Genomic DNA, 18,912 nt, shown 5'->3' with positions numbered 1-18,912 from the left:
AGGGAAGGGGTGCTTGGCAGAGCCGGCTGCGCCTGGGAGCGGCCGCGGCACCCTTGCCTGGTTTTACAGGGGCCCGTGGCAGACACGGGGAGGGTTTTGGACATGAGGCTGTGGACGCTGCTGGTGGACCGCGCACGGTCCATCCTCCCAGTAGCCCCTGAGGCTGATGAGGCTCCTGCCCCAGCCCCTCTTTCTCTCCCACTGCTGGAGCAGCGGAGCTGGGTGGGCATGGGAGTGAGTGGGCAGCTGTTGGCCGGCAGAGGGTCAGAGGGCTGAGGTCAGCCTGGCCCCGAGCCCGTGTTCTTTGGTTAGTGGTGTCACTGGGGCTTCCCCGCCGTGACTCAGCCCGATGGCCGGCCCCCAGGAGGTCACGTCCTAGTGGTGTGGGGCCCCTGAGCTACCTTGAGGCAGGGGCCCAGCAGGGAAGCCCTGGGTCAGTGAATGGACTTGGAAGCTGGTTGGATTGGCCAGGAAGGGAGGGAGCTGAGGCCGCTGACCCTCCCTCCGTTGATCCGCATCCACCTGGGGGAAGCCGCGGGCAGCTGCGTCACCCAGTAAAGTGGAGTGGGGTGGGGCCCCAGCGCGCGTCTCCAGAGCCCGGGCTTGGCTGCCCTGTGGAAGACTGCAAGTATCTTCACTGGGAAGAAATGGCGTCCGCAGTGAGGAGGAGCTGCCGGCCGGCTGAGCTGAGCGTGAATGGGCGGGCGCAGGGCCGGGGGTCCGTGTCTCCCGCCTGCCCGTGGAGACTGGCTGCAAAGGGGCAGCTGTTCCTTTAAGTGGGACTCTCCGTGGGAACTGCGGCAGCCTGAGGGGAGGAGGGAGGGATGCCCGCAGAGGGTGGTGCCTGCTGGGTTCTGGGGATCTGGGGATCTTCCCCCCCCCCATGCTCGGGGATCTGCCCCCCATGCTCGGGGATCTGAGGATCTCCCCCCATGCTTGGGGATCTGGGGATCTCCCCCCATGCTCGGGGATCTGGGGATCTGCCCCCCATGCTCGGGGATCTGGGGATCTCCCCCCATGCTTGGGGATCTGGGGATCTGCCCCCATGCTCGGGGATCTGAGGATCTCCCCCCATGCTCGGGGATCTGGGGATCTCCCCCCATGCTCGGGGATCTGGGGATCTCCCCCCATGCTTGGGGATCTGGGGATCTCCCCCCATGCTTGGGGATCTGAGGATCTCCCCCCATGCTTGGGGATCTGAGGACCCCCCTCTGCACAGCCTTCCCTGAGGGTGGTGCCTGCCCCGCGATCTGAGGATCTCCTCGCCCATCGGGGGTCTGAGGACCCCCCCCCCCCCACAGCCTTCCCTGCGTCTCCTTGGGCGTCTCCCCTCCCATCGAAGCTGCTGATTCATCCGCCTGCTGGAGCCGGGCTGGGTGGTGGGGGTGGGGCTGCTGCCGAGGGGTCCTCTGGCCTCTGGGTGCGGGGGAGGAGCTGGGCAGCCCAGAGCCCTGTCCTCAGGTGAGGAGCGGCGGCTCCCGCCCTCACGGCCTCCCGCTGGGCCCCGCAGGCTGTCTGAAGGATGACCGCATCGTCTTCTGGACCTGGATGTTCTCCACCTACTTCATGGAGAAGTGGGCCCCCCGGCAGGACGACATGCTCTTCTATGTGCGCCGGAAGCTGGCGTACGCGGGCAGCGAGAGCAGCCTGGACGGCAGGAAGGTGAGCGTCCCTCCCGCTCGGCGGTCCCCGGCGCCTGCCCTGTCCCGGAACCCGGCCCTGAAGGGCAGCGCACATCAGCCCCACCCCAGCCCCCGCTGGTCTTGCAGGGAGCTGAGGCTCACGGGCTGGGCGTAAGTGGTAGAGCAGAGGGGGGACGCTGGGGTCCAGGCCTCCCCGGCCTTGCAGGGCGGCCGGGTGGGCAGCGCGCTCTCCACTGACACCCCGCCCGGGTCCAGGTCCTTGTCCCTTTCTCACAGGTGAGGGGACGAGGGCGCAGAGGTGGACCTGAGCGTGGGGTCAGTCACACAAAGTCCGCAGGCTTCCTCCTCTCTTTGCAGAAGCCCTAGCAGGCTGTAAAATGGTTAGGCCACCTCTGCCACACCCTCTAGAAACCAAACACTGGTGGGGGTGGGGGCTGTGGAGTCAGGGCCCTGTGACCCAGCCCCGTGGTTTGTCCACTGGGACTCCTTCCCTGCCACATGCCCGCGCTGGAGTGCCTGCTGCAAAGGGGGCGGCGGCCACCTCCCTGCCAGGCCGGCCCTTGCGTGCAGCCCCGAGCCACTGGCCAGACAGGAGAGGGCGGGGGCTTGGGGAAGTGGGTGTGGCCAGAGGGGCTCCCTGGAATCTGAGAAGGAGGGTGCCCAGGCCTAGCCCTGCCGTTCTGGGGGTGGGTGGGTGGGCACTGGAGCCACCCAGGCAGGGAGGGAGGGGTGCCGGGGAGGCACAGGTGCTGTGTAGGATCCTGAGCCAAGCACCCGTGGAGCCTGGCCAGGGCCTTGGTGCCACCTGTCTGGGCATGCAGTCGGACACAGCGTTCCAGGCCAGCTTTGTCCCGGCGGCGAGCTCCGTGACGCTGTCAGTCATCGCCTCTCTGGGGCTCAGCCTCCCCCCCACCATGGGGCGCCCCCTCACGGACACGCAGTACGGGGATGTGTGCACGCCCTTGGGAGAAAGGTGGCCGGTGCCCGGGGACCTCCCCTGCCCGTGACCCCGTGCGGGCACGTCTGCTCTCATGTCAGCCCGGTTCTGCGGTGGGGGCCGCACGCTGAGGCCGGCAGGGCTGCTGCCTGCTGAGGGGGAGCCGCCAGGAGGTGCCGGGCTGCGGGCACACCCTCCACCCAGCCACTCGGGCTCAGCCCCTGCCGGAGACCAGGTCAAGACCCTTGTGTGGCAGAGTGAGGACTTTTCCCCGAGGCGGGGTCTGTGTGGAGAGGACGGAGCGCAGGACAGGCACTTGGTCCAGGAGGGTCACGGCCCTGGCTGGGAGGGAGAGGACAGCCAGGATGGGGGGAGGAACGGCAGACAGCGGCTCCTGCGTGCGGGGCAGACCTGGGGAAGGTGGGGCCGTCCTCAGGAGGCACCAGTGCCGTGGTGGGGAGGGCAGCCGTGGTCTGAGGACACCATGGGCTGCAAGGGCACTGCCAGACACATAGACACACGGGACAGCGCCAGCGTGGTGCCCTGCTGCACTGAGCCCACGTGGCGATGTCCTGCCGAGTGGGCAGGGCCCCTGGCCACCTTACTTGGCATTTTTTCCAGCTCCCCTGGTGCAGTGTGGAGGGCAGCCTGCAGGGGGCGTGCTGGAGGCACAAGCGGGGAGAGGCGGAGGCCAGCGCCGGGCTGATGGGGCGGGGACAGTGGTGCCTGCTCACAGTGAGGCCTCTGCAGCAAGCCCCTCCCCCTCCCCATCCCCCATCCCGGGCATCTGATCACCATGGCAACCAGTGCCTCGCAGAGGAGGGAGGACGGGCAGGGTCTGGAGCCACAGTGTGGTGAGCAGAGGAGACGGCACCTGCCCCATGGACAGAACGCCCACTGCTCCCTGGCAGCCCGTCTTCTTGGTAGCCGGGGACCTGGCATGTTTGGTGCCTGCTCTGTGCTGGTGGCCCAGCTGTGTGCACTGTCACTTACCCTGAGGTCTCACACTCCTGGGGTACGGCTTTTCCGGCCCCAGGCTCTCAGAAGACCGCAGCTCCGAGACGGGCGGGATCGTGCCCTGGGTCACCAGCATCCCCGCCGTGCTGCCGCGCTCCGGTCTTTGCTTTGCTTTCTTCTCCGGAAGAGTTGCCTTTAAAAATTTTTTTTTAAGATTTTATTTATTTGAAAGGTAGCATTAACATGCAGAGAGAGAGGTCTTCCATCCACTGGTTCACTCCCCAGATGGTTGCAACAGCTGAAGCTAAGCTGATCCGAAACCAGGAGCCAGGAGCTTCTTCCGGGTCTCCCTCGTGGGTGCAGGGGCCCAAGGGCTTGGCCTGTCTTCTACTGCTTTCCCAGGCCACAGCAGAGAGCTGGATCGGAAGTAGAGCATCCGGGACATAAACTGGCGCCCATTTGGGATGCAGCGCCTACTATGCCACAGCGCGAGCCCCAGCCTTTTTTTAAATTTTATGATTTATTTGAAAGGCAGAATTAAGAGGAAGAGATAGATTGAGATCTTCCATCTGCTGGTTTACTCCCCAGATGGCCACAAGGCACTTGGGCCACCTCTGCTGCTTTCCCAGGCCATTTGCAGGGAGCTGGATCGGAAGCAGAGCATATGGGATGCTGGTGTCGTGGGTGGCGGCTTAACTCGCTGTACCACAGGGCCGGCCCCTGTTGGGTGGAGTTTCTTCACTTGAATGTACATGTAGAAAAATGCACATGGCTGGTGCTATGGCGTAACAGGTTACGCCGTCACCTGCGACGCTGGCTTCCCCTACGGGTGCCGGTTCAAGTCCTGGCTGCTCCACTTCCAGTCCAGCTCCCTGCTGATGTGCCTGGGAAAGCAGCAGAAGATGGCCCAAGTGCTTGGGCCCCTGCACCCACATGGGAGACCGGGAAGACGTTTCAGGCTCTTGGCACAGCCCTGGCCGTTGCAGCCATCTGGGGAGTGAACCAGTGGATGGAAAACCTCCTTCTGTCTCTTCCCTCTCTAACTCTGCCTTTCGAATAAAAAATAAGTCTAAGAAAAATGCACAAACGGGTGTACAACTTGATGATTTTTCTCTGTGTGAGGACCTGGTGCCACCAGCCCCCAGATCAATAAACCAGAACCCCCGAGGCTCTGCGCCCCTGCCTGTCCCTGCAGGCCTGCACGCGAGGGGCACGGCTGGGGCCCCGCACCTGCGCTCCCTCTCCACAGTGCAGTTGGGAGAGTGACGCTGCTGACGCGGGGCTGTGACTTGTGCAGGTCACTGGTGGCCGTGTGCTGCAGCTGTCTGTGCGTCCCGGGAGCACACGCAGGCACAGCGCCGATGGGGAACCGCTCCTGCGACTCTCCAGTGTACCCTGGAGCCACCCCGAAGGCTGTCGCCCGGCTCCTCCCATGCACTTGTCATTCGTGCAGTTTTGTGGAAGGCCCACCTGCTCCCTGCCTTTCTGGAGCCGTGTTCTCTGGGAGACCAAACAAGATGATAGCAGATGCCAAGTGGGAGACAAGCAAAGCAAACAGGGCAGTGCGGGGAGCCAGGGCACAGCGGTCCTGCGGGCTGGGGTCCCTCTGCTGGGCCCTGGCTGGGGAGTGGGAGTGGAAGCCATGCCCCTGAGGGACGTCTCTCACTCTGAGGCAGGGTTACCCTCCTGCTCCTCTCCCTGGGGCTCCCACTCTGCCTCTGGGGTGCACGGTTCATGCACCTGTGGGAGATGCCAGCATGGTTGGTGGGGTGTGGCCGCCACCCCCAGGCCTCCAGCCCAGACAAACTGTGTCAGATCCGCTTTTTTTTTTTTTATTTGAAAAGATAGAGTTAGACAGTGAGAGAGAGAGAGAAAGGTCTTCCTTCCATTGGTTCACCCCCCAAATGGCTGCTACGGCCAGCGCTACTCTGATCCGAAGCCAGGAGCCAGGTGCTTCCTCCTGGTCTCCCATGGGGTGCAGGGCCCAAGCACTTGGGCCATCCTCCACTGCCCGCCCCCCGAGCCACAGCAGAGAGCTGGACTGGAAGAGGAGCAGCCGGGACCAGAACCCGGTGCCCATGTGGGATGCCGGCGCCGCAGGCGGATTAGCCAAGTGTGCCACGGCCCGGCCCCAGGTCTGCTTTTGACTTTCCTTAACTGAGCCTTTCCTCCCGAGAAAGGTGAGGACGGATGCTCGGGTCCCTCCTTGAGTTTGTTTGTTAACTGATGAGTTCTCTCCTCGGGTCGGCACTTGGCACGGCGTTTCCCACTGCTTGGAAGGTCGCATCCCGCGTTGGGGCGCTCGGGTGCACGACCCGGCTGCACCCCGATTCCAGCTTCCTGTGCTTGGGTCCTGCCATCCATGTGGGAGACCCACCTGGGGTTCCTGGCTCCTGGCTGTTGCCGGCAGTGGGGAGTGCCAGTGGATGGAAGAGCTCTCCGCCATCCTTTTCCATCTCTCTGCCTTTCAAATGCATTTTAAAAAATTAAATTAAAAATAAGTGAGTGGCCGGCGCTGCGGCTCAGTAGGCTAATCCTCTGCCTGCGGCGCCAGCACACCAGGTTCTAGTCCCAGTCGGGGTGCTGGGTTCTGTCCCAGTTGCCCCTCTTCCAGGCCAGCTCTCTGCTGTGGCCCAGGAGTGCAGTGGAGGATGGCCCAAGTGCTTGGGCCCTGCACCCCATGGGAGACCAGGAGAAGCACCTGGCTCCTGCCATCGGATCAGCGTGGTGCGCCAGCCGCAGCGCGCCGGCCGCGGTGCACCAGCCCTGGCGGCCATTGGATGGTGAACCAATGGCAAAGGAAGACCTTTCTCTCTGTCTCTCTCTCTCACTATCCACTATGCCTGTCCAAAAAAAAAAAAAAAAAAAAAAAAAAAATGGCCGGCGCCTCGGCTCACCACGCTAATCCTCCGCCTGCGGCACCGGCACACCAGGTTCTAGTCCCAGTGGGGGCGCTGGATTCTGTCCCGGTTGCTCCTCTTCCAGGCCAGCTCTCTGCTGTGGCCCGGGAGTGCAGTGGAGGATGGCCCAAGTGCTTGGGCCCTGTACCCCACGGGAGACCAGGAGAAGCACCTGGCTCCTGCCTTCGGATCAGCGCGGTGCGCCGGCCGCAGCGCGCGGGCCATGGCAGCCATTGGAGGGTGAACCAACGGCAAAAGGAAGACCTTTCACTCTCTCTCTCTCACTGTCTACTCCGCCTGTCAAAAAATAAATAAATAAATAAGTGAGTACGAATCTGGTCCTGCTCTGCACGGGGCTGGTGATGCCCGCCTGGCGGGTGACGGTCTGTAGCAGCCCGCCCCTGCCGCCCGCCGCGTGCTCCAGCAACATGTAGTTGTCCATGACACTCGGCACAAGCAAGCCGACTCGTCTCAGCACCGCAGCACCGAGGGGTGGCTATTCTTACCGCACGGCACAGAGGAGCAGAGCGGGTGATGTGGGTGGGCCCCGGCCGCTCACTCTGCCCCGTGCCTGCAGCTGCCGGAGGCCCAGCCCGAGGTGGAGGTGGAGGTGTACCGGCGGGACTCGAAGAAGCTGCCGGGCCTCGGGGACCCCGACATCGACTGGGAGGAGAGTGTGTGCTTGAACCTCATCCTGCAGAAGGTACATGGGACGGGTGGGCGCGGCTGGCGGCAGCCCCGGGACGGAGGGCCCCTCCCGCTGACCTGCGCTCCCCGGCAGCTGGACTACATGGTGACCTGCGCCGTGTGCACGCGTGCCGACGGCGGGGACATCCACGTGCACAAGAAGAAGTCGCAGGTGAGCCCTGCGCGGGAGGCCGGCTGGAGCCCGTCTCCTCCTGCTCCGCGCCCTGACTCCGGAAGTCCACGCAACGCCCGGAGCCCCTGGCCAGGGCATCCCGGGCGGCCGCGTGCGAGGCGCCGCCCCCTGAGCCCTTCCCCTCTGCTCTCCCCCAGCAAGTGTTTGCGTCCCCCAGCAAGCACCCCATGGACAGCAAAGGGGAGGAGTCCAAGATGAGCTACCCCAACATCTTCTTCATGATCGACAGCTTCGAGGAGGTGAGCCGCCCCCTCTTCTCCGCGTCCCCGCCTCTCCCGCAGTCTCCCGGCTCCACCGACCCCCGTGTCTGCCTGCCTGCGGGCGAGTGAGTTCACCCAGCACCGAGCCTCTGCAGGAGGAGCCGGGGCCTTGTCTCCGGCTTCGCTGTCAGGGTCGAGGATCGCACGGCCCCTCCCCGGGACTCATGCTGCCCGGCAGGGGCGTCGTAGTGACTGCCATGAGGGCCTCCCGGCTGCCGGGGCTCGGCCCCCCGGTGGCTTCAGCAGTGCTGCAGGCCAAGGCCTTGTGTCAAGGTCGGGAAACCTCACTAGGGAGGCACCGGACACCGGCCCAGCCGGGAGGGCAGCCAGGCGTCCCCCTCGCTCGTGGTGGTCCTCGGGGACCTGTGACCTCAGTGCTCAGCCCCTGGGAGCCGGCACTGGAAAGGTGGCAGGACGGGGTCATTCCCTCTGAGTCCAGGGTGGTTGTCCCAAAGCTGCCAGTCGCCTCTGGTGGCCGCGAGCCCGGCCAAGTTCAGGGCGGAGTGGGGCACCCACAGCCGCTGTGGAAGAGGCCTTAGACTGTGGGCTGACAGTCCTCGCCACCTGCCTCGCCCCTTAGCACGAGGAAGCGAGCTGAGGGCCCCGGTCTCCTGGCAGCCCGGCGCACAACCCCGTCCCAAGTGAGGCCGCCCTGGGCCGCGGGTCCCTGAGCCTGTGCCCTCGCCTGCGGGGTGAGGGTCCGGGAGCGCACCGCGGCCGGGCCAGGCCGTGGCTGACGGCTCTCTGGCCGCCCTGCCTCGCAGGTGTTCAGTGACATGACCGTGGGGGAAGGAGAGATGGTGTGCGTGGAGCTGGTGGCCAGCGACAAAACCAACACGTTCCAGGGCGTCATCTTCCAGGGCTCCATCCGCTACGAGGCGCTCAAGAAGGTGTATGACAACCGCGTGAGTGCGGCCGCCCCGCCCGTCCGGCACCGGGACAGCCACGCCCACTTCCGCACAGTGACTGCCCCGCCCAGGGCACGGCGGCCCCCGGGCTCCTCTCCGTGGCCCGTGGCTGCCTCACGTCCCTTCTTCCAGTCACCTCCGCTCGCTCCACCCTTTCCCTCGAGACCCGAGTGGCGCTGTCCCCAGGAGGTGGCAGAAGACGGTGCTGTGGTCCCTCCCTTTACTCCTGGAATGGGCCTGGCCCAGCTCAGCTGGGGGAGGAGGCCTCGCCGCTCCCGTGCCATCGGCACCGCCCTGAGGGCAGCCTCTCTGAGCCTGGGCAGGGCGTGCCTCTGTCCTGGGCCTGGTGCTCCCTGGCTGAGGGTGCGGGCCCTCAGGGCAGCGAGAAGGGCCGTGGCCCGGGACCGGGACGTGTACCAGCACCACCTCGACCCCTGGGCGTGGCTGGGCGCCAGCTCCAGACCCCTCCCGGGCACCCTCGGGGACGGTCACCCCGGCTGGTCGTGTCCTGGGGAGGAGGCCGGCATCCCCACCTGCGCTGACCCGGGCCACGCCCCACCTGCCGACAGGTGAGTGTGGCCGCACGCATGGCGCAGAAGATGTCGTTCGGCTTCTACAAGTACAACAACATGGAGTTCGTGCGCATGAAGGGTCCCCAGGGCAAGGGCCATGCCGAGATGGCCGTCAGCCGCGTGTCCACTGGTGACACGTCCCCCTGCGGGACCGAAGAGGACTCCAGCCCGGCCTCGCCCATGCACGAGCGGGTAAGAGTGACACAGTGGGGGGGGCCTCTGTCCCTGGGACCCGCTTCCTGTTGTCCTCCTGGTCCCCAGTCCCCAGGGAGGTGGTGCTGTGGTCCCCTCCACTGAGGGGAGGTGCCTTGCCCAAGGCCACACAGCGGCCTGGTCCCTCTGGGCCACAGCTCTTTCTGCCTCGCTGAGCTGCCCTTGCACAGCGTAGTTTACAGGAGAGACTCACGGACGCTGGCCCGGGTCCAGCGCCTGCCCCTGGGGACCTGCCAGGGCACGTGGGGCTGTGAGCACCCAGCCTGGGGAGTCCGGCAGAGGTGACGACGAGCAGGCCGCCCGGGGTTGCCTTTGCCTGGCCCCTGGCAGCGGTGGGGTGGGGGGCGCGGTTCCCGCCCTGGGAACCTGGGAACCCTGGCCACCACCCCGGGCCGGCGCCCTCGGGGGCTGCGCGGGGCAGGCTTCTGCCTGGGGCCCAGGCTGGAGGGGTCTCGGGGTGGAGGGGTTGGGAGCAGACAGGCGAGGGAGTGCTGGGGCAGCCATTGTCTGGGAGACACGCGTGGGCTGGAACCCTAGCTCTGCCGCCCGTGGGACCGTGGGACCGGGGACGAGCCTCTGTTCCCTCACCCAGAAATTTGGGATGAAAACAGCCCCCCCCGGGGGGGGTGCAGGTGTCTGAGCCACTCCCAGCGAGACTGCATGGGGCGGGGCTCAGGGGGGCCCCGAGCGGCAGCTGCTGCTCTGCCGGACCAGTGACTTAGGACGTGCCCGGCGTGGGGGTGCGTCTGCTGGCCTCACACCCTCCCCCCTCCCCTTTCTCCCCCCCCTCCTCTTTCTTCTCCCCCTCTTCCCCCTTTCTCCCCCCTTTCTCCCCCTCCCCTTCTTCCTCCTCTTTCTTCTCCCCCTCCCCCTCTTGCTCCCCCTCCTCCCCTTCCTCCTCCCCCTCCTCCTCTTCCTCCTCTTCCTCCCCCTCCTCCTCTTCCTCCCCTCCCCCTCCCCCCTCCAGTATCTCCTACAATCAGTGTGCTCCATAAGCAGACAGAAGTGTGGGTGCGATCTCGCGGGGGGCCGGGAATTCCGGCAGGGGCGTCCCTCGACCTTGGGAGAGACGGTTAGGTTGAGGGGCCGAGGTCCCCTCCCTGCGGGCCTGCGGCAGGACGCGTGTGAGGTCCTAGGGAGGCTGCGGCCCCGGCTCCTGCCTGGACAGATGCCCCATGGCCGCCCCGCACCGTCTGACCGGCCTGGGGCAGGGGCAGCCGAGCTCGCCGTCCGCGTCCCTTCCCCCGGGGCCCCGGGGCCAGGCACGATGCAGGCGGACCGTGTGTACCGTGGCTCCTGGTGTTTGTCTCTTCTCTTTAACACCTGCCCGGCCTGTGGGAGCACCGCCTGGAGCCGAGCAGCGCTGGGACTGCGGACGTCGGAGCCGCAGCAGGCCGAGAGGGCTCCCGGCGCCGGGCCCCAGCTCATCAGGCTCCGCGGATTCTTGTTTGCGTGGGGAGGAGGGAGGAGATGGGCCAAGTTCCCTCTGCCTGGAACGCCCTTCCCCCCCTTCTTCACCTGGCGAACTCCTACTCGTCTGTCAAGACCCAGCTCCAGCGGCGCCTCCTCCAGGAAGCCTTCCTCGACTGCGCCCTCTGCCTCCGCACACCCCGCACCCTGCTCTTCCCCTCCTCTGTCTGTGGTTGTCACTGAGACTGGGAGCTCCTTGCGAGCAGCATCGTGTGCCTGTCTGTCCCGGGGCTGTGTCCACCTGGCCCCTCGGGGTGTGGAGAATGTTCTGTGAACAGCACCCAGGGTACTCCGAAGGGAGGGGCGGGGCCTGAGGACAGAGCTGGGTGATGGCCCGCTGGGTGATGGCCCGAGGCAGGTCAGGGTCGCTGTCCTGCCCCCCGTCAGCCTGCGGGCAGTGACGGCGCGAACTCTGGCCTCAGGAGCCCACGTGGAGGCCCGGCACGGGGCTCCTCTGCTGCTGGGGGAGGGGCGCACATTCTGCCCCTGGGTCCGAGGGCAGGGACCCGCGGCTGCCCCTCCCGCCCGCTGAGCCGGCCCTTTGTCCCCAGGTCACCTCGTTCAGCACCCCGCCCACCCCGGAGCGGAGCACGCGGCCCGCCTTCTTCTCCCCATCGCTCAAGAGGAAGGCGCCGCGGCACGGGATGACGGAGATGAAGAAGTCGCACTCGGCCAACGACAGCGAGGAGTTCTTCCGGGAGGATGACAGCGCAGGTGACCCTCGGCGCCGCGCCGGGCCTCCCCCCGCCCCGGACCACCTGCCACCCAGAGGCGGGGTCCCCGTGACCGGGACGGCTTCCCCTGGCGGCCAGCGTGGCGTCCGCCACCGACCTGGGAGATGCGGTAGAGCTGGCCCCGCCCCCGGGAGCCCCCACCGTGTGCTGGCCGAAGGGGGGGGCGGCGGCCTGCTCCCGCCCCCAGGTGCCCGCCCAGGTCTCGCCACAGCAGGAACAAGTGCTGGGAGCCAGCGGGGCCCGGGCTGGGGGCGGTGCCAGCTCTACCCATCCCAGCCTTGCCACCCCATGGCACTGCACACCGTGGGGTGAGCCCTAGCCGGGAGGGAGGGGCTGTCAGGGAAGCCTTCCTGGAGGCGGAGGCGTGGGGGTGGGGGAGGAGCCCTGCAGGGGGGAGGGGCCCGGACTGGGCCCGCTGCGCTCGCGGCCCTGCAGCCAGCCTGACCCGGCCCTCTCTGCCACAGCCGACCTGCACAACGCCACCAATCTGCGCTCCAGGTCGCTGTCTGGCACAGGCCGGTCCCTGGTCGGGTCCTGGCTGAAGCTGAACCGAGCCGACGGGAAGTTCCTTCTCTATGCACACTTGACCTACGTCACTCTGCCGCTGCATCGGATTTTAACAGGTAACCTGGAAACCACTCCCGCTTCTGTGCTGTGTCTCCAGGCCCCGGGCCTGCGAGTGGGGCCCCTGAGGGACCCCGGCCTCCCGGTTCGGGTGGGCGGGCCGCGGCGTCCCCAGAGCCAAGGGTGCCCCTCTGTGGCAGCCCCTGCCGTCCTTCTCGGGTGTTCCTGGGCCCGGGCTGCCAGGGAGGCGGTCTCCGTGCCCGGCCTGGGCTCCCCTAGGGGTGGGCGGGGGACAGTGCCTGCTAAGCCGCAGAGGAGAGGGTGGGGGGCCGCGCGCTCGTCTGCTAAGCCGAGGCTCCCCCTACCCCCGCCGGGCCCAGACATCCTGGAAGTCCGGCAGAAGCCCATCCTGATGACCTAGCGTGTGCAGAGCCTGCCCAGCCCTGGGAGTGCTGCCAAGTGCCTACTGTCCCCGCCACCGGGCTCTTCTGTGACAAGCCAGCGCCGAGCCGCGGCCGGCCGGGGCCGCTGGACTCTGCCAACACCAGCCACACGGAAGTGCCTCGTCCTGCCCGCCCACCCACCAGCCGGAGGGCGCCGCGGAGGGGGGCTGTGACGCCAGGCGCTTCGGCTCGCCCCTCCCCCGCTGGCCACTTGGTCAGAGCCGGCAGCGCAGGGCGCTGGCTGTGCCCCGGGCTGGGACCCCTCACCCCACGCCGGCGCCGGGAAAGGCCTCCTGCTTCCAGCCAAAGAACACCGCCGCCCTGCTGCCCCCGGCCCGCGGACTCCGGCCCAGATGGCGACCCAAGCCCCCCGTGGGGTTTGCGTTCTGAGGGCCCCCCAGCCTGCCCGGCTCTCAGACCAGCTCACTGAGGCCGAGGGAACAGGCTGGCGGCGCTGCTGTCCCAGTCAGGCCCCGGGGGAGGGGCCTCCGTCTGTGACCCCTCCCCGGGGGGAGGAAGCTGGACGCGGGGTCTCGGTCGCTGTGGGTGTTGTCTGGCGTCGCGAGGGCGGAGGGGTCTCCGTGGGCAGGAATGCAGGCGAGGAGCGCGCGCTCCGTCCGTTTTTACTCCGTGGGCTCCGGGAACAGGGGACTGCGTCGGGGCGCTCTCCAGATTTTGTATGTTGTTATTAAAAGCGAGCTATTGCATTTCATTCTGCCTCAGTTTGCCCACCTGTAAAATGGGGCTGCTACCACCTACCTCATCGAGTCTCCAGGGTTCAGCTGCACGACCAGGTCAGGGCACAAGTCGTTCACGGAGCATGGCTCGCATCTGCTGTGGGCGAGGGGTGCCGCCCTGCATCGCAGCCCAGCCCAGGGGACGTGGGGGGGGCCTCGGGACGCTCTCCCTCCCCCAGCAGTTCCCAGCCAGGTCCTAGGGCAGCCCCAAGTCAGGACAGAGCTCAGGAAGCCGTGGGCATGGCCCGCGGTCCGGGACACTGGTGTCCTCCAGGGGTGTCCGAGGTGGCCGGAACTGCTCTCCAACGCCCTGGACCTGCTGGAGCTGGGGTCTTGGGAGAAGTGGCCCTGGTGTGGCTTGTGTGTGGCAGGCCCTGGGGCAGCTGGGCCCGGCTCTGCAAGTGGGACGCACTGCAGCCTGCCGTGTGGACCGGTGCGAGCTCCACACAGCGTGTGGGTGGCACACCCACGTGTGGCTGTCCACGCAGGGTGTGGCTGTTCCACGCAGTGTGCGGGCGGCACACCCACGTGTGGCTGTCCATGCAGGGTGTGGCTGTTCCACGCAGTGTGCGGGTGGCACACCCCACGTGTGGCTGTCCACGCAGGGTGTGGCTGTCCCACGCAGCCTGTGGGCGGCACACCCCACGTGTGGCTGTCCCACACTTAGCACTCATGTAGCACCTGCCGTGCAGGCCCTGACTCCCAGGCTGCAGACGAGACCCCCAGGCATGGGCCCCGTGTTCTCTCCAGACCACGCCAAGCTGTCCAGGTTGGAGGGACAGAGGGACAGCCTCAGTCCTTCTCACGCGGGTAGCTCCGATTCTGAGGTTAGGGCGTGCTCCCTGCTCTGGGCTGGCACTGAGCGGCTGGGATGGGGGAACAGGGAGCCGGGCCGGGGCCTGAGCCACAGCGCCCTGGTGCCCATAGGTCGGGGTCTCCTGGGAACACGCTGGCTCGACAGCGCGGCACTGGCCATGCGTCTGCATCGCATAGGAATCGGACAGAAGCGGGGTTCTTCTCGAGGAGGGCAGGGCGCCCCGAAGCTGCACTCCAGCGGGGGGGCCCGTCTCCCCAACCTCTCGCCTGCACGTGCAGGCGGCAGAGGCGGGACAGGATGTGGGGGCGCTCGGAGCGGGTGGGGGCCCTGTCCACGTGGCGCTGCCATGCAGAGAGGCGCGCATGCGCGGGCCGCTCCCGTGGTTCCCTCTGCGGCTGCAGCCAGCGCCGCGGTCTGCCCTCGCGTTTGAAGAATGAAACTGAGAAGGAATTTCTCGTTAGAAGCTGGTCCCGTGGGTGCCTCTGGAGACGGACTTGGAGAACCGGGCGCTTGGCAGTGGCGGCTAGGGGCCGGGGCCCTCCCGGGGCCTCTGCCGCCTCCGCCGCCCTGGCGGGCTCGGCTCCGAGATGCGCTGTCCAGTTGTCCAGTTTGGCTGAAGTTTGTTCCTCCCGCTCGGGCTGCCCCTCCCGTGTCCGTGCGCCCCAGCCGGACGAAGGCTCAGAGAGGAACATGCCCTGGGCCCGAGCCTGACCGGAAGTAGCCTTGGGGAGTGTCCACCCAGCGCCTCCAGGGGAGGGGGCGAGGGCCCTCCTCTCCGTCCGCTTCCTCTGAGCCGGAACAGGCAGTGGCCGGAGGCGGCCCGGGCGTGTGGACTCCGTGCAGGTTCCCCGGTTCCCGGGCAGTGGGGGCGTCTTCACTGCGAGGATCCGGGCACCGCACCCACCCTCCTGGGCGTGGAGCCCCCATGCAGCTGTTTCTTGCGTGCGATTCGGTCGGCAGAGAACTCCTGGGGTCAGTCTTGGCTCCTTCGAGGCTCATCTCGCGATTTCTACGAAGCGCGTTTTGGCGAAAGACCCCGCTGGCGCCTGGGGGGCCTCTCCCGGCAGGACCTGGGGCCGGCTGTCGGCTTCGCTTTCCGGTTTCGCGTTTCTTTTGGAAGTTGATTTGCATGTTAAGATATTAAATCTTTCTCTTCTGTGTCTTCCTCTAATGTGTGTGCAGTGTTTTTCTGTAGTAGCCACGTCGGCTTAAATACGGGTAGGACAGCAGAGGGGCGGCCTCGCGAGCGCAGCTGTTTGCCCCAAAGGTCCCTCGTGCTTTTTGTTTTTTTTAAGATTTATTTATTTATTTGAAAGGCAGAGTTACAGAGAGGCAGAGAGAAAGAGAGAGGTCTTCCATCCGCTGGTTCACTCCCCAATTGGCTGCAATGGCCGAGCTGTGCCGATCTGAAGCCAGGAGCTTCCTCCAGGTCTCCCACTCGGGTGTAGGGGCCCAAGGACTTGCGCCATCTTCCACTGCCTTCCCAGGCCATAGCAGAGAGCGGATCAGAAGTACAGCAGCCAGGACTCGAACCGGCGCCCATATGGGATGCTGGCACTGCAGGCGGTGGCTTTACCCACCACGCCACAGCGCCACTTCCTTCTCACGTGTTTCTTGGCACCATCATACAAGCCAGCTTTCTGAGGTGGCCCAGGCCCGGGGGTTGACGGAGACCACACTGTGCTCTCGGCCGTCAGCCGCAAGAGGTCCGGGTGGGGCCGTCACAGGAGCTGCTTGGGCTCCCGTGTGAGGCAGACGCCCGTTCATTCAGTTCGGTCGGTCAGATCACCCAGGGTTTTCCTGGAGAACCCCGACAAAATGCCTGAATGGAGGCCGGGAGTGCCGAGTGCCAGCTCTGGGCAAGCTCTGGCGAGCTTAGCTGGTCTAGGAAGCTGAGCTGTCGGAAAAGGCGGGAGTCCACGTGCGGGCGCCGAGCGCGGCCCCGTGTCCTGCCTGGCCCTTGCAGCGCCTGCTCTCCGACGTCCCCGTGGGTGCAAGCAGCCTCCGGTCAGCTTTCACACAGCAGTCGGCCAGCACACGTTCACCACGGTGACGGCCTGGGCCGTGGACGCTGTAGAAGTCACCAGAAAGACTGACACGCACACGCACGTGCGAACACCGCCTCTGGGAAGTGGGCACTGCCCCACAAACACCAGGCCGGGATTCTGCCGCGCACCCGGGGCAGCTGGCGCCGGAGGGTGCTGAGCGGGGAGGCGGGGTGGCAGGCAGCCCTGGCTGTCCAGAGTGGAAGGACACAGTAGGTCACCGTTAGCTTGGAGGCTGCCGGCCACGTCCTGCGTCCCCTCCCTGGCGCCCCACCATGCCATGCCCAAGCTTGGCCGTGCTGCCTGGGGCTCTCCTGGGAGGAGACAGGCTCTGTTAGAGTGTGATCCGGGCAACCCCAGCGCTCAGCGTGTGCACGCGTGTAGGCCGGGAAGCGTCCCTGAGGAAGGGGACGGTGTGTGAGCCGGCGGGGCCACCAGGGACTCCGCTCTCAGCTGTGCGGATGAGGGGCCTCACCTTGCAATTTGACCAGTAAAACAAGTAGGCTGCTCGGTCTGAAACAGCCATGGTTTCCAGGGAAACTCAAAACGATTTTGCTTGGAAGATTTTAGCCAACCCTGGAGCCAGCTCAGCTCAACTAACACGGGGGCGCGGCCGCCTTGGTGCAGCCCCGAGACTGCCGAGCTGTCCCGCTGTGGAGCCAGGGTCACCACGCGCCTGCCGGCGGCTGCGGCTGAGCTGAGACCGGCAGCCCAGGTGGCCTCCAAGGGGGACCTGCGTGGCGCCGACAGCCACTGAAACGCGTTGCCAATGCAGTGTGTGCTGTCCGAAAGGAGCCGCTGGGCCACACCCACGGCTGTCGGGGGAGCCGGGGCCTGCATCCTGCCAAGTCCAGGGCTGACGTCTCGGTCCGGCTCACGAAAAACGGAACCAGATGTGGCACTGGCGCGCGAAGTGCAGGGAAAACGCGTGCTAGGAAAAACCGCGGCCTCTGCATTTTTTTGCACCAGAATAAAACCTCTTCAATTTTCCGTTAATTTTTTACGTCCCCTCATGGTGTAGGTGTGGCTGTTCCCACTGGATGTCGCTGGGTAACTCACACCCAAACGCTTGACAATCCGACCCACATCGTCCCATCCAACCTGGCGGTGCTCTGGTGGGGATTTCCTGTCACCTGTGAAGACCCGAGCCGAACCCTCCCCCCCCCCCCCCAGCTCAGCACACACACGAGAGCGCCCAGCGCGGCCTCACAGGCTCCGCCTATTCACACCGCGTGGATCGGCACACTTCCTCCCCGGGGCGTTCGGAGCCCCAACAAACTGAGATGCCGCCCCCACGGTTCAAGTACGTCAGCTTCAGAAAACTTTCCTATCTAAAATAAGCAGACACTTTATCCATCGGACCGCTAGGAGTTACACTCGTGGCTGCGTCACGTGGCCAGGCCCGCCCCCGCCGTGGTGGCTCCGGGTGGGCTCCTGGCTCACCCGGTCCTGCAGGACGACCCGCCGCTGCGCCAAGTTCCCGCGTCCACCAAGACTCGGGGCTGGGATGAGCACTGAGTCTGCAAAGCCCAAGGGCGTCACATTCCCGCCCGGACGCCTCTGAAATGAGGGACCACGGACAGATGCCAAGGCAGGTGCACGCACACACACACACACACACTGCACACACACACGGGCAGGCACACTGCGCACACGCATGCACACACACTGAACACACGCATACACACTGTGCAGGTACACACACATGGGCACACACTGCGCACATGCATGCACACACGCATACACACTGTGCACACACACACACACCGTGCACACACACTGTACACACATACACACTTCACGTTTAAAACCAGACTGAAAAGATTCTCATTTTGAACTTGAATAAAAGGAGAAACATCAGGGCTGTTTTTCCCTCTCTACCCCAGAATGGGTAGAACTTTTTGGCATGCAGCGTATAAAAAATGATTTAGAACTGAAACTCCGGAAGCGAATCAGCCCGTGGACCGCGGATCGCGGGCCTGCGCCTCGTTGCAGCTTGGTTCCCGGGGACGGCACGGGGCACCATGGCCTGCGCACTGGGCATGCGCAGAGGGATGAGCCGGCCGCATCCGTCCACGAGGGCCATGGGGCCACTCGGCATCAGTCAAGCTGCGACTTGATTTAAAGTTAAAACAGGCCTCGCTTCAGGCCACACATGACACCATTTACAGTTTTCTAAACGTGAAGTTCCAGCTCACGTGGGACGTGTCACGATCTAACTCCTAACGCTGTTAGAAAGAAACCGGACTAAGATGACCACTAAGATGACCCTGCTCAGTCAGCCGCGACCACACGGGGACAACAGCGGCCAGGGCCTCCCCAAGCAACACGGCTGTCGGACTCGACCACACCCACGCCGTGGCTCTCCCACGCTAACAACGGAAGCGGAAACCACGTTCCTAAAGCCTGAGAGTGGCTGTAAGAACGTCACGTTTGAGCTACGGCACCCACGTCCCTTCTCCTTGTGACTGTCACCGTGGCAGCGACAGTCTTAGCAGCCAACTGCTGGAACGTCAGACGCCATGCGCCACACCCCTCACCGATACCACCTGTCCCCACCTGCTCCTGCAGGCGCCCTCAGTTCCCACGCTGCGGGGGCCTGGCTGCCGCCTGGCACGGGGAGGGGTTCTTTACGCTGCTCCCCTTACCTAAGATTCGGTTTCACCCACTGTGAACAAGGCAGGGCCACTGTGGTTTTCAAACACTCAGCACCATCAGTCCTGAAGGCCAGCCACCCTGCCACTTTGCCCCGGGGCGCACGATGGCGCACGCGCCCTGAGTCGGGCCACGTTCTCACTGGAATCTCGACTAGGACAGAGCACAAGAACCCAC

General features: G+C 65.7%; 1 protein-coding gene and 1 non-coding gene across 2 annotated transcripts in view; both read left to right on the top strand.

Annotated features, from left to right (window-relative positions):
• KIAA0930 (KIAA0930 ortholog) overlaps positions 1-13,193 on the top strand; it is a 36,246-nt gene extending 23,053 nt beyond the window's left edge. The window contains exons 2-10 of the mRNA XM_070053029.1: positions 1,511-1,662; positions 7,015-7,140; positions 7,219-7,296; positions 7,455-7,556; positions 8,342-8,482; positions 9,055-9,249; positions 11,292-11,454; positions 11,939-12,097; positions 12,419-13,193. Coding sequence (XP_069909130.1) covers positions 1,511-1,662; positions 7,015-7,140; positions 7,219-7,296; positions 7,455-7,556; positions 8,342-8,482; positions 9,055-9,249; positions 11,292-11,454; positions 11,939-12,097; positions 12,419-12,459 — 1,157 coding nt within the window. The 3' untranslated portion in view covers positions 12,460-13,193. The remainder of the gene's footprint in view (positions 1-1,510; positions 1,663-7,014; positions 7,141-7,218; positions 7,297-7,454; positions 7,557-8,341; positions 8,483-9,054; positions 9,250-11,291; positions 11,455-11,938; positions 12,098-12,418) is intronic.
• MIR1249 (microRNA mir-1249) lies at positions 10,729-10,787 on the top strand. Its single transcript, NR_162711.1, has one exon. It is a non-coding gene; the product is annotated as a microRNA mir-1249 (primary transcript).
• Positions 13,194-18,912: the final 5,719 nt, after the last annotated feature.

The sequence above is a fragment of the Oryctolagus cuniculus genome, chromosome 11, assembly GCF_964237555.1.
Source record: "Oryctolagus cuniculus chromosome 11, mOryCun1.1, whole genome shotgun sequence".
Lineage (NCBI taxonomy): Eukaryota > Metazoa > Chordata > Mammalia > Lagomorpha > Leporidae > Oryctolagus > Oryctolagus cuniculus.
The sequence above is the reverse complement of the archived record's forward strand: the minus strand, read 5'-3'. Positions and strand labels throughout refer to the sequence as shown.